Source organism: Sorex araneus, chromosome 2 (genome assembly GCF_027595985.1).
Source record: "Sorex araneus isolate mSorAra2 chromosome 2, mSorAra2.pri, whole genome shotgun sequence".
NCBI classification, from domain to species: Eukaryota; Metazoa; Chordata; class Mammalia; order Eulipotyphla; family Soricidae; genus Sorex; species Sorex araneus.
This window is the reverse complement of record NC_073303.1, coordinates 252,845,301-252,858,172: the sequence shown is the minus strand read 5'-3', so window position 1 is coordinate 252,858,172 and position 12,872 is coordinate 252,845,301. Positions and strand designations below refer to the sequence as shown.

The 12,872-nt window shown below is 52.7% G+C and overlaps 1 protein-coding gene across 1 annotated transcript in view; it reads right to left on the bottom strand.

Moving 5' to 3' along the window:
- RARS1 (arginyl-tRNA synthetase 1) overlaps window positions 1–12,872 on the bottom strand; it is a 32,650-nt gene that overhangs the window by 15,822 nt on the left and 3,956 nt on the right. Inside the window, exons 3-7 of the mRNA XM_004611452.2 lie at window positions 7,639–7,827; window positions 5,047–5,155; window positions 4,058–4,158; window positions 3,259–3,380; window positions 1,660–1,780 (exon numbers count right to left, since the gene is read on the bottom strand). Coding sequence (XP_004611509.2) covers window positions 1,660–1,780; window positions 3,259–3,380; window positions 4,058–4,158; window positions 5,047–5,155; window positions 7,639–7,827 — 642 coding nt within the window. The remainder of the gene's footprint in view (window positions 1–1,659; window positions 1,781–3,258; window positions 3,381–4,057; window positions 4,159–5,046; window positions 5,156–7,638; window positions 7,828–12,872) is intronic.

The following is a 12,872-nucleotide window of genomic DNA, read 5'->3' as shown; positions in this document are numbered from 1 at the left end:
AATCATTATTCCTAAATAATTCGTTCATGTCTCAAAAATAACCAAGAGCTTTCTCTCTAAAACACCACCTGCCCCACCCCACCCTATTTTATAAAAAAAAAAAAAAAAAAAAAAAAAAAGCCAAACCGCAGAGAGAAATCAGGATGGGACCAAGTCTTGAAATGTTCCATCTCAATCACCAGGCGCGCTGGTGCCAACCACACGCCCAGGAACCCTGATGCTGGTCTTCAAACCCCCTCCCCCAGGTCCTACCGCTCAGGCCCCCCAGTGCCACATTTGGTGGTGGTGCCGGGATGGGGGCGGGGCTGTGTGGCGCTGGGGATCAAATGGGGGCCCTTCTCCAGCTCGCTGTTTGATCTTCCTGGTCCCAAAGAAGCAACTTCCCCACACCCCTGCTCCTTGTTTTTTCGGCCACGCCCCAGAATACTGGGGGAGCAAGGAGCAGAGCAAAGCCCCTCATTCAAAGCATCAGCCCCCACCTCCTTGGCCATCCCCCCGGGCCCCACGGAAGCACCTTTAAAAACGGGGTCAAAGTGGCGTGGGGAGATAACCAAAGGGAAGGGCACATGTGTTTGCGTGCAGGAGCCCTGGGTTTAATCCCTGGCACCACAGGGTTCCCGGAGCACTGTGCCATGAGCAGCCTCTGAATGTCAGTGGGTGTGGTCAAAGGCCAAAGGGAAAATGCAGAAGGAGAACCTCACAAGCACCGAGAGGTTTACACGGTGCAAAAGCAAGATTTTTCTCCCATAAAATGGGAAAAAAAAACAACAAATAGTTGATACTTCAACAGAATCTTGTACAGTCATTCTACAAAAAGTAATGTGAGTTTATAGGAAAAAGTTAAATGTTATTAAGTTTATATATATATGTGTGTGTGTATATACATATATACATATATATATGTATAAAGTCAGAAATATTTTTTAGTGATTATGGTCAATTTTGTCTCTTGAGAAATATCAAAAATTTGAGAATAACAACAAAAAATACATATTTTGCTTTTTGGGTCACACCCAGCAATGCTCAGGGGTGACTCCTGGCTCATGCACTCAGGAATTACTCCTGGTGGTGCTTGGGGGATCATATGGAACGCCGAGGATCAAACCCAGGTCAGCTGCATGCAAGGCAAATGCCCTCCCCGCTGTGCTATCGCTCCGGCCCACAAGAATATTTTTAAACACAAAGAGGATTTTAAAATTCACCGAGCAGAGCCTGAGAGAGAGCTCTCTGGGCTGAAGCACAGGCTCTGTATGCAGGAGTCACTGCTGGGAGTGAGCCCTGAGCACCTTGTCAGGAGTAACTGCTGAGCATCACCAGAAGTGACCTCCAAGTATGAAACAAAAACACTCACTTAACAATAGGTAACGTTGTAGAATTGGGTTTTAATTAATTTTTTTGTTTGTTTTATTTTTTGGGTCACACCCAGTGATGCTCAGGGATCAGTCCTGGCTCTGCACTCAGGGATCACTTCTGGTGGTGCTCAGGGGACCATACGGGGTGTCAGGCAAATGCTCAACCCACTGCACTATCACCCCAGCATGTAGAATTAAGTTTTTAACACACTCCAACAGAGAACAAAGATGGTGAACACAGGGTCTGTCGGCTCCTACTTACACAATCGCTTAACAGGTCACGAAGCTACCAACGATAATCACGAACCTTATAGAAGGCCTGAAGGTCCCCGATGGGAGGCGACACTGTTAGGTAATCGGGAAATTTATCTTGGAGGTGAGCGATGAGCATTCCGAACTGGGTTCCCCAATCTCCCACGTGGTTCAACCTAGGACCAGTCAGAAAATCAACTTGAAAAGAGAAAAATCATCAACGTTGGAGCTAGAGAGACCCGTTCAGGGGTCAGGCCCCCCGCCCTGGCCCTCCCTGTGGGCCCCTGAGCACTACCAGGAATGATCTCTGAGCACTGTGGTCAGGGGTAAGCACCGAGCAAAGCCGGCAGTGGCCCCATGGCCAAACAAAACAAAGAAACCAACGTGAGACCAAGAAAAGGGATGGTGTGGTGATAAACGCTGAAATCACAGAAACCGGGAGCCACCAGCACCTAAGCGTGAGGGCCTCGCTCTCAGCTCTGTCTCGCTGACTGGACTGTCTCCCCCAGGGGTAGAAAAGTTGCACCTTTACTTGGTGCTGGCGCTGTGCCCCAGGGACCCAGGGACAGAAGGTGCCAGCAGCAAGTGTCCAGGACTGGCTGGAAGAACAACGTTCCCACCAGCGGGATCAAGACCTTTTGTTGTGGGGCTGGAGCGATAGCACAGCGGGGAGGGTGTTTGCCTTGCACGCGGCTGACCCGGGTTCGGCTCACAGCATCCCATAGGGTCCCCCCCGAGCACCGGCAGTTTGGTACCTTCTGAAACCTATGAATCAGCAATTGACAACGACTCATTTGGACAATGCTGCTCATCAGCAAGTTTTATGAAACTTTAACTAATTATCTTAGTGCAACTGTCCAATGTCAATAGATTAAAAAAAAATGGGGGGGGGAGATGGTGGTGGTGAGTGGTTTGGGCCACATCCCCGCAGTGTTTAGGGGTGACTCCTGGCTCTGTGCTCAGGTGGCTCCCGGAGGTGGGAACCAGGAGCCAGGTGGACGCCAGCACCTTCCCTCTGGTACCGCCACTCTGGTCCCGGGTCAGGTGAACGTCACCCGAACCCCTGCTCACCCCTGCCTGCTCGCATCTAACCTCCAACTAGTGGCTCATCCCTGCATCTCTTTAAGGTTTTTTCTCCGGGGCCGGAGTGACAGTGCAGTAGGTAAGGCTCCTGCCTTGCAAGCTGCTGACCCGGGTTCAATCCCGGCCATCTCATAGGGTCTCAGAGCACTTCCAGGACTGATCCCTGGCACTGCCGGGTGTGACTCTCTCCAAAAAACAAAACAAAACAAAACAAAAAACCCTTAAAAATAAAATCTCTAAAGTTTTTTGTGTATCATATCATGATTTCTCCCTTCTCTGCCTAGAGTCTCTACAGCATTGAAGATTTTTTTTATTAGGGGGGGAGACTAAATTTTTGGGCCACACCCAGCAGTGCTTGGGCCTACTCCTGGCCCTGAGGTCAGGGGTCACTACCGGTGGGTTCTAGAACAGAGCACACACAAACTACTGACGCTCCGGCAGGCTTCCAGGACCCCCAAGACCCCAATTTCCTACGACGGCCTCAGAGTCCTCATGCAGTCTCGACCCCTTCTCGTGACAGACTCCCCATTTATCAAGCCCCCGGGACCCCTCCAGGGGCAGGGACACGCACCTCAGCACGTCGTAGCCTGTGAACTCAAAGAGGCGGCACATGCTCTCCCCGATGATGGTGGACCTGAGGTGGCCGACATGCATCTCCTTCGCTATGTTGGGAGAAGAAAAATCAACGACGACCTGAGACAGACGACAGAGACAGAAGCATCAGAAAGAGGCTGGTTTTTGCTATGGACGTCAGCAACGAAACTGGTCAGAACGTTCACACAGGTGACAACTGAACTGACAGGATTTCCAACGATCTATTCTGTCCATTATTAACTGGAAAAAAAAAAAACCAATCAATTTCACTTATACAAACCATCCATTTATACCTTCTATAAATCAACCGGCTCTCTCAAATGCCTCATGGGGCCCGGAGCAATAGCACAGCGGGGAAGGCGCTTGCCTTGCAGGCAGCAGACCTGGGTTCGATCTGCAGCCTCTCATATGTCCCCCGAGAACTGCCGGGAGTAAGTCCTGAGTGCAGAGCCAAGAGGAACCCCTGAGCATCGTCAGGTGTGGCCCCCAAACAAACAAACAAACAAACAAACAAAAAACTAAATCACATGCCTTCTGGAATGAAAAAAAATCACACAATAAATAAGAATGAAGAGAAAGCTGCTGCAGTTACATTCTATAATCCCAAATTCTAGACCTTAAAAATTAAGCAAAATTGGATATATATATATATATATATATATATATATATATATATATATATATAGACACACACACACACATATATATATATATTTTTTTTTTTTTTTTCTGGTACGGGTCAATGAGGACCCATCAGCTTGAGGACTGTAAGCTACCTTTTTATTTTTCCCAAGAGCAGAGATGTGAACGCCATTCACCAGGAGGTTGGTCAACTGTTCGGATACAAAGTTCTTTCTCAAGTGAATATTAATAAAACCTAATGAATAGTAGACACAGAGAAAGGAAAAAATCAGATAAAATCGATCTTTAATGACTACTCAAATGGAAAGATTCTTGATCTCGTTTATGCTGGCTCCGCAGGGCTGCGGCTCAGCTCCTGCCAAACTCTTCGGGACCCTAACGTTGCTTCATCTACTGACCTGGGCTTCAGGGAGCTCCAGCCTCAGCCAGTGACCGCAGACCTTTCCCAGTCTCCCGAAAAACATTTCTCCGAGGGGCTGGAGCAATAGCTCAGCGGGGAGGGCATTTGCCTTGCACGCGGCCAACCCGGGTTTGATTCCCAGCATCCCATATGGTCCCCCGAGCCCTGCCAGGAGTCATTCCTGAGTGCAGAGCCAGGACTAACCCCTGAGCACACACCTCAGGTGTGACTCAAAAAAAGAATAAAAGGAAAAAAAAAAATTCTCTGAGTTCAGGGCAAATAGCTTGCTAATCGGGGTAATTTCCCCACAGACCTATACACTGTCAACCCTCCCCCCGGTGCTGATATAACTGCACCACACAGTGAGGGAGGGTCGGCAGAGCGTGACTCGCCCAGGGTCAGTGTTGGGAAGTGGCGTCTAGAGGAAAATGTTTCCTAAATCACAATCCAAAAGTGCTCTCGCCATCTTGCTCGCCATTAAAAAAATTAAACGCTGCATTTATGTTTCTATTTGGGAAGAACTCAGGGGGCTGGAGACAACTCAGTTGGGGGAGAACTGGCCTTGCATGCTTGAGGCCCCAAGCCCGACTTTCCCAAACTCTGTTGGGTGTAGCCAGAGCCCCACTCACTGGGAAAGGCCTTCTGCCTCCTGCTTCCTGCATTCTTCCCCCCACGCCCCAATCAATATGATAACTGACTCAAGAAGGATGAAATATGTCATACCAGGGCCAGCAATTTCAACCTTCTCAATACACTCGTTGTCTGGGAGGTGCTTGGAGATGTTTTCGGCAATTTCTCTTGGATTCACTTTCTGCTCCTTGGCTTTAAACATCTGTAACACAATTTAAAACGGTTTGATTCACAACAGGTTTTAGCAAGGCACCCAGAGACGCACAACTGCAAAGGCCCGTGATGCATCTGACACAGGAAGGCAGGCGGCCAGGGAGTTCATAGACTTCAGAATCAACAGATCCAAATCACCATCAATACCGCACGGAAGAAGAGCAAGGCATCGAACACGTTCACAGTGAACCGTCACATGTATCGAAAACTTCTGGTCTGATTTTTGGTTTGGGGGCCACACCCTGCAATGCTCAGGGCTCACTCCTGGCTCGGCACTCAGGGATCAACCCTGGCAGGCCTCAGGGAACCACACGGACCGAACCCTGGTTGGCCCCGTGCACGGCCAAGCACTTGACCCGCTGTATTCTCTCTTCAGCCCCCAAGCCTTCTCAGTGCAGCTTCCAGGCTAGTGAACAGCTGTAATCTTCACATCACAAACCGCTGCAAGGCTCAGCCTGCAGGAATGAAGAGCACGTCTGTGATGTGTAAGCCCGAAGAAAGACAGAAAAATGATCTGAAAGGAACACACATGCCGCTTTGTGGGCGTGATTACTGGCCACGCAACAAGAGGCCTGGACTCTTTGAGCTCGACTCTCTGGAATCAGCAAGTAATGGAAACACCAAGCTCCCGGCTAGGAGCAACAGACTGCCAACAGGGAACACAACGCAGTTATGAAAGGAAACGGCTTAAAGGAGCGATCCCCAGAGCGCAGAGCCAGGGGCAGCCCTGAGCACGGCCGGGTGTGACTCCAAACCAAACCACAGCAACGACAAAGGAGCTTCAAGCATCTGCCTGGCAAAAGGGCGCTGGGACAAATTCAAATCCTCAGCACCCCACATGCGGGAGTGTGGCACCGAGGGGCGTGAGCGCCATTGCCAGGCCCACCCAGTATCGCCACTAAAGAAGTGCCAGCCAGGGCGGGCCAGAGGGCAAGCGTGCCCTATGGCACCTTCATGCCCCTCACAAGGAGCGCCACTGTCAGCAGTGACGAAGGGAGAGTGGTGGGGAATCAAAGACACCTGAGAGAGCTGACCCCAAGGGATGTGCATGCCCGCCCCCAGGGGCACCAGAGCTGCACGGGAACACTGGCTGGCAAGCGGGGAAATGGTCTATTTAAAAATGACATATGGAGCCGGAGTGATAGCATAGCGGGGAGGGCGTTTGCCTTGCACGCGGCCGATGTTCAATCCCTGGCATACCACAGGGTCCCCCACATACTGCCAGGAATAACTCCTGAGTGGAGAGCCAGGAGTAACCCCTGAGCATCGCCGGGTGTGACGCAAAAAAATAAAAATAAAATGAAAATAAATAAAAATGACACACGGGGGGGCTGGAGCGATAGCACAGCGGGGAGGGCGTTTGCCTTGCACGCGGCCGACCCGGGTTTGAATCCCAGCATCCCATATGGTCCGCTGAGCACCGCCAGGGGTGATTCCTGAGTGCATGAGCCAGGAGTGACCCCTGTGCATCGCCGGGTGTGACCCAAAAAGAAAAAAAAAAAAAGACACACAGGGCCCGAGCAATAGGACAGCTGAGAGCGCCTTTGCCTTGCACAAGGCTGACCCGGGTTCGATTCCCAGCATCCCATAGGGTTCCTTGAGCACCGCCAGGAGTGATCCCTGAGTGCGGAGCCAGGAGTAACCCCTGTGAATCGCTAGGTGTGACCCACAAAGAAAAAAAAAAAAAAGAAAAATGACACTCAGCCAGTTTTGGGCACATCAATTCTCAAGACAGTTGTGCAAGAGCAGGTACAACTGTAGCCCTGAAACTCTGAAGACACACCTAAGGCCTTTGCACGCGCCTTGCTTGAGCCCTACCGCTGAGGCCACAGCCCCGGTCCTTACAGGGACCCGATGGGTAACAGGTACTCGACCTGAGTTCAGCACACGCATGGCAAAAGCCTTCCCCACTGTACAATCTTCCTTCAGTATCTATCTGTCTTGTTTTAGGGCCACACCTGGGGGTACTCAGGGCTGACCCCTGGCTCCGCCCTCAGGGATCACTCCTGGCTGTGCTTAGGGGACCCTATGGGATGCCGGAGACTGACCCGGGCTGAACAAGTGCAAGTCAAGCGGCCTCCCAGCTGAGCTATTTCTCCGTCCCCTTAAGTGGTACCTTTAAAGGTTAAAGTGTACGTTTCCCTTCCTCAAGCATCCGGAACAGGAGACACGTTATACCCCTACCCCTTCCTTTTAAGGATACAATCACCTGCTACCATCTAGGAAATGGCGAGGAGGATTGTAATCATGCTCAAGGAAATGAACACAGGGGTTCGAGTGACAGCACAGCAGGGAGGGCGTTTGCCTTGCATGCAGCCACCCTGGCTCGATCCCTGGCATCCTATACAGTCCCCCTGCCAGGAATCATTCCTGAGTGTATGGGGCCAGGAGTCAGCCCTGTGCATCGCTGGGTGTGACCCGAAAAGAACAAATAAACAAACAAATACATAGGAAAATGAACACAATCCCCACCTGAGAAATACTCATAGCACTGTTACACTGGTAGTCCCCGAACTTGGGCTGCTGACTGGGTGTCACCAGCAGAGGGGGGTTCTCCAGGTCCGGGTACGCAGACCTAATGGCACAGCCGAAGATCTCCTGCAGGCGTCGGTTGATGTTGATCATGTTCTTGGTGGGTCTGGTCCTCTCTGCCTGAAGACTCTGGAGGAGAAGAGCGGAACTGTGTCGGTCAGGTACTCAATGGACAAGTGAAATGCACCCGAGTGACCTGGCAACCCTACAAGGGCCAAAGGGCAACATGTATTCCTCATGTAACATCCCACAGCCCCGCCAGGGCTCAGAAACGCCACAGAAACGTACAAACCCCACTGAGCCGCAACAGTACAAAACCCACTGAGCCGTTCTGAGCCGCTGCACACCAGAGGTCAGGAATGAGAACACCGCGGGCAGGTAGGGACGCAATCTGCTTTTGTGCCGGACCCTGGGGAACCTGGGCACCGGGCTGCCAACGCCCGAGGCGCCGGCCCGCTTTGCTTATCCCTCCGATACCCAGCTCCCTTTCTCTCATCCAGGTGCTGAACCGTGGCACGACGCGCAAGGGGAACTGAGTGGGGAACACCAAACGCCACACAATAACTTGGTCTTCCCAGCAAACACTTCCCAATCAGGCAACAGCTCCCGTCCCCCAAGTTCTCCAGGGCGGGGTGTACTGTTTAATGACTTCTATCACTGCTCTCTTACGTCCTCAAAACTTTCTGTCTCCATCACCCGACACCTGGGTCCAGGGAAAGTACTTAAAAAAAAAAAAGTGTTGGGGGCTGGAGAGTGAGTACGGCGGGCAGGACGCCTGCTGGCACGGCCTCTCTCTGGCATCCCGTACGACAGGAGTAGGCTGTGAGCACCGCTGGGTGTGGCCCCAGCCAGAGCAAGAAAGTTCAGGGCTCTGCAGCGGGGCGCGGGGTGAGCCCGGACTTGTGGGTCAGGGTGTGCTCCCAGACCCGCACACAAAGCGTGCGCACTCCGGCCCCAAACCTCACGCTCTGGGTGAAGGGGTCGTGCCCAGAGGGGGGCGACGTGAGCTCGGCCAAGGCTGCCAGGACCCCGACGTTGCTCTTCTCGCCTCCAGAGGACAGGAACGTGTGTTTGTGTGTGTGCAGAGGCACACGTGGAAGAATTCCACGGTAATGAACTTCCACACTACGCAATGTGCAGCGACCAGCTGTCCAGAATGCTGATTACAAATGACAACTAACATATGCGACGGACGGTTTTTCAGACTTCCAGGAAAAGCCATTATCCCTTGGGCAAGTATTTTCTCCCTGCACATGGTCAGCTCTGTGAGGTTAAGAAATGCTATTCTGGGGCTGGAGTGATAGCACAGTGGGTAGGGCGTTTGCCTTGCACACAGTCAGTCGACCCGGGTTCAATTCCCAGGATCCCATAGGGTCCCCCAAGCACCACCAGGAGTAATTCCTGAGTGCAGAGCCAGGAGGAACCCCTGTGCATGGCCGGGTGTGACCCACCCCCCAACAAAAGAAAAGAGACGTTATTCTCGGGCCTGGGGAGGGAGTGTGGTGGACAGCCATGCTGTCTGAGGCCTGTCCCGCCCTGCACGGCCCCCTCTCTCTCCGGCACCAGTCACCAGGAGCACACATTAAGCCTTCTGGCCACTGGCCAAACATCACAGGAGCGATCCCTTGGTGCCCAGCTACAGTGCGATACAAGCACCTGGACAGATCTTACATTATGCACAGAATCACATGCTATAAAAAACAATCAGACCTGGGGCCGGAGCAAGAGTCCATTGGGGAGAGCGTTTGCCTCACACCCAGTCGACCCAGGTTTGATCCCCGGCATCCTGTATGGTTCCCCGAGCACGGCCAGGGGTGATTCCTGAGTGCAGAGTGAGGAGCGACCCCTGAGCATTGCCAGGAGTGACCCCCCCAAAAAAGGCCAAAATAAATAAATGAATCAAAAAAAAAAATCAGACTTGATGAGAAAACTGGCACCAGGAAATTACTGAAGTCAGTGTGGCTTAAATAAGAGCACAATCAAGAGAGCGACCGTGAAACCACCAGCACTAACACGGTCCCCTCAGAGAACAGGGGCAGGTGCTCTGCATGACCCCCACACCAGGCAGGGAGCAGCCACTGAGCACCTTTTTTGTTTTCCTTTTTGGGTCACACCTGGCTACGCTCAGGGGTGACTCCTGGCTCTGCACTCAGGAATCACTCCTGGCAGTGCTCGGGGACCATATGGGATGCCGGAAATCGAACCCAGGTCAGCTGCGTGCAAGGCAAACGCCCTCTCCGCTGTGCTATCGATCTGGCCTCCACTGAGAACTTCTGGGTGTGGCCCGGAAATAAACCACAGACGAGGGCCTGACGGAGAGGCCGGCCGAGTCCCTGGCCCTGCATGCTGCCAGCCCTGGTTGGATGCCCAGTAAGTAGCCGGTGGTCCCCCAGCACTCCAGGGAGTGACCCCAAACAGAGACAGAAGCAGCAGCCCCTCCTGCCAGTGGTGTCTCCGCCCTCCCAAAGCCCACCCGGAAATGGAAACAGTACCCGTCATTTCTCCTGAGCACTGACTAATCTTGACTGATGTATTTTCAGGGGGCGGGGCCCCTGTGCGGTGCTAGGATCACAGCCTCACGGGAGGGAAGTTGCTAACCTCTGTACCCTATCTCCAGCCCCAATAACCCAATAACCCAATAACCTGTGCTGTAGGAAAAGATAAAGACAGCTTATCTGATGGGAGGGCACCTAAGGGAGCAGCCGTGCAGCCAAGGCGAGCCAGCGGACACCGGGAGAGTGATGGGAGAGTGATAAGCCTGTACAGCACATGAGTCCTCAGGGGCTTTTATTTGTCTATTTTTGGGTCACACCCACCAGCAATGCTCAGGGGTTACTCCTGGCTCTGCATTCAGGAATTATTCTTAGCGGTGCTTGAGGGACCCTATGGGATGTCAGGGATTGAACCCGGGTTGGCCGTGTGCAAGGCAAACGCCCTCCTTACTGTACAATCACTCCGGCCCCATCGGAGGCTACTTTCAATGTACTCCCGTACCCTGTCGCTGTTACTCCGTCGAGCAAAGTGAAGAAACCAACTGTGCCCTCTGCGTGCGGCACCGACAGCATTCCCTGACACATCAGAGTTCACGTGTCTGTCGGCATACACAGCACTTTCTCCTGTATCATTCCCATAAAACCAGGCTCCTGGAGGAGAGCGACACAGAGTCTCTTGCCCCCGAACCTGGCTGTCTTCACCGGGGCCCCTCAGAGGGGGTGGGCTGAGTTTCCCTCCCTGCCCCGAGCAGAGCCCTGGCAGCTGAAGACCTCCAGAACCCAGCCACAACCATGCTCAAGGCCCCTCTCCACACGTTTGGACAAGCCTCATGCATGAAGGAACCGGCAGAGGAACCCAGGTGTACAGGACCTGGGGCTGAGACCTCCAAGTCTGCTTGGATCAGGACTGGGCCTCTTCTACCCAGATTCCCCATTTTCCAGAAGCTAGGCAGTCACACCCAGAAACTGCCCCGTGCCGTGTAATCCCATCAATGGCAAACATCAGACTATAAAACCAAGCTTCCGGGAGCTTGGTTTTATACTCTCTGCTCTGGATGCTTTGCAGCTGCGAGACATCTTATAGCCTAGTTCTCCCTCTCAGAGAACCTGGCAAGCTCCCCATGGTGTATTCATATGCCAAAACCAGTAACAAGCTGGGTCTCATTCCCCTGACCCTGAAAGAGCCTCCAATGTGGCATTGTTGGGAAGGACGAGTAAAGAGAGGCTGCTAAAATCTCAGGGCTAGGATGTATGGAGAGGTTACTGAGACCACTCGAGAAAATCAACGATCAATGGGATGATGATGATGATGATGATGATGATGATGATGATGATGATGATGATGATTTCCATCACAGCCTCCAGTAATCAGCCATTCAGTAATATTTTTGTGGTGTGGGGTGGGAGAGGAGGGAGTTGAGGCTCCCATCTGGTGGTGGTCCTGGGCTATTTCTGATTCTGTGCTGGGGGTCACTCCTGGCGGTGCTTGGGGGTACATACATGCCTCCAAGGACCAAATCAGGACTAGGCACACGCCAGGTAAAGCGCTTTAATCAGGTGAATTCTCCAGCCTGCTCTGAATCTGAACACAGGGACACAGGAAGGAGTGCAAGCACAGAGCGTGGAGCAGCCGGGCCGGGTGTTTTAGAGAAGACTTCCTGGGCAGTGATTTGGCAGAAGGAGAGCAGAGGCCAGGGGCGGGATAAAGAGCGCTCAAGAGCGCCTCTCGGGCGGTGTCTAGTGAATGGGGCCGGGGGAGGGGCGAGCTCAGTGAGCGGTTAGGTGCGTGAGGTCATCGCAGAGCTGGACGTCAGCAAGCCTGGTGGGCAGGGCTGAAACAGTCACGCCCCGGTCAGAAGCAGCTAGGTACTGTGGGGTTTTCTGTTGTTATTTTGGCTGGTGATGCTCAGGGGTTACTCCTGGCTCAGTGCTCAGGAGTCACCCCTGGCACACTCAGGAGTCTGTATGGGATGCCGGGGATTGAACCTGGGTTGGCTGCGTGCATGGCTGATGCCCTCCCCGCTGTCCCATGGCTCCGGGCCCTCAGTACTGGGGGCATTAAACGGTATGGCCAGCACCAGCTTCCCGGGGAAAGAGTACTCGCAAGGGGGCCGGGTGACAGGACGGGGCGGAGGCTGCTGGCCTTGGGTGTCACTGAACACAGCTGGATCCTGGCACCGAATATGGGCCCCCGAGCCCTGCCAGGAGTGAGCCCTGAGCACAGCTGGGTGCTAACTGCCCTCCGTCCACCAAGCTCTCAAGTAGTAAACAAAAAGGAATAAGGAAAAAAGAAAAAACAAATGAAAGAAACCCAAAACCCCTCACTAAATCTGACACTATAAAACGTGAAAATAAAATTATAAAATGATCAATTTGGGGCAGAGAGAGACTCTCTCTGTTTTGCAGCCAGGGCTGGCTTGGGGGCTACACCTGGGCCGAGGGCTGTGCACGAGGGATGAGCCACACCTTCGCCAGGCCCCGTGAGCGCCAAGGACATGCTCCAGCCCAGTGTTAAGCGTTTCCTTTCAGAAGAAGCGATTACGTGACATTTTAAAAATACATTAAACCTTGGAGCAGTGGGGCTACCTATCTCTTCATTCTCAGCAATGGAAAACTAATTATCCAATGCTTCCTTGGCAGCAGGGCTGTCCTTCTTGGGGGGAAACCCCAACAACAAGAGTG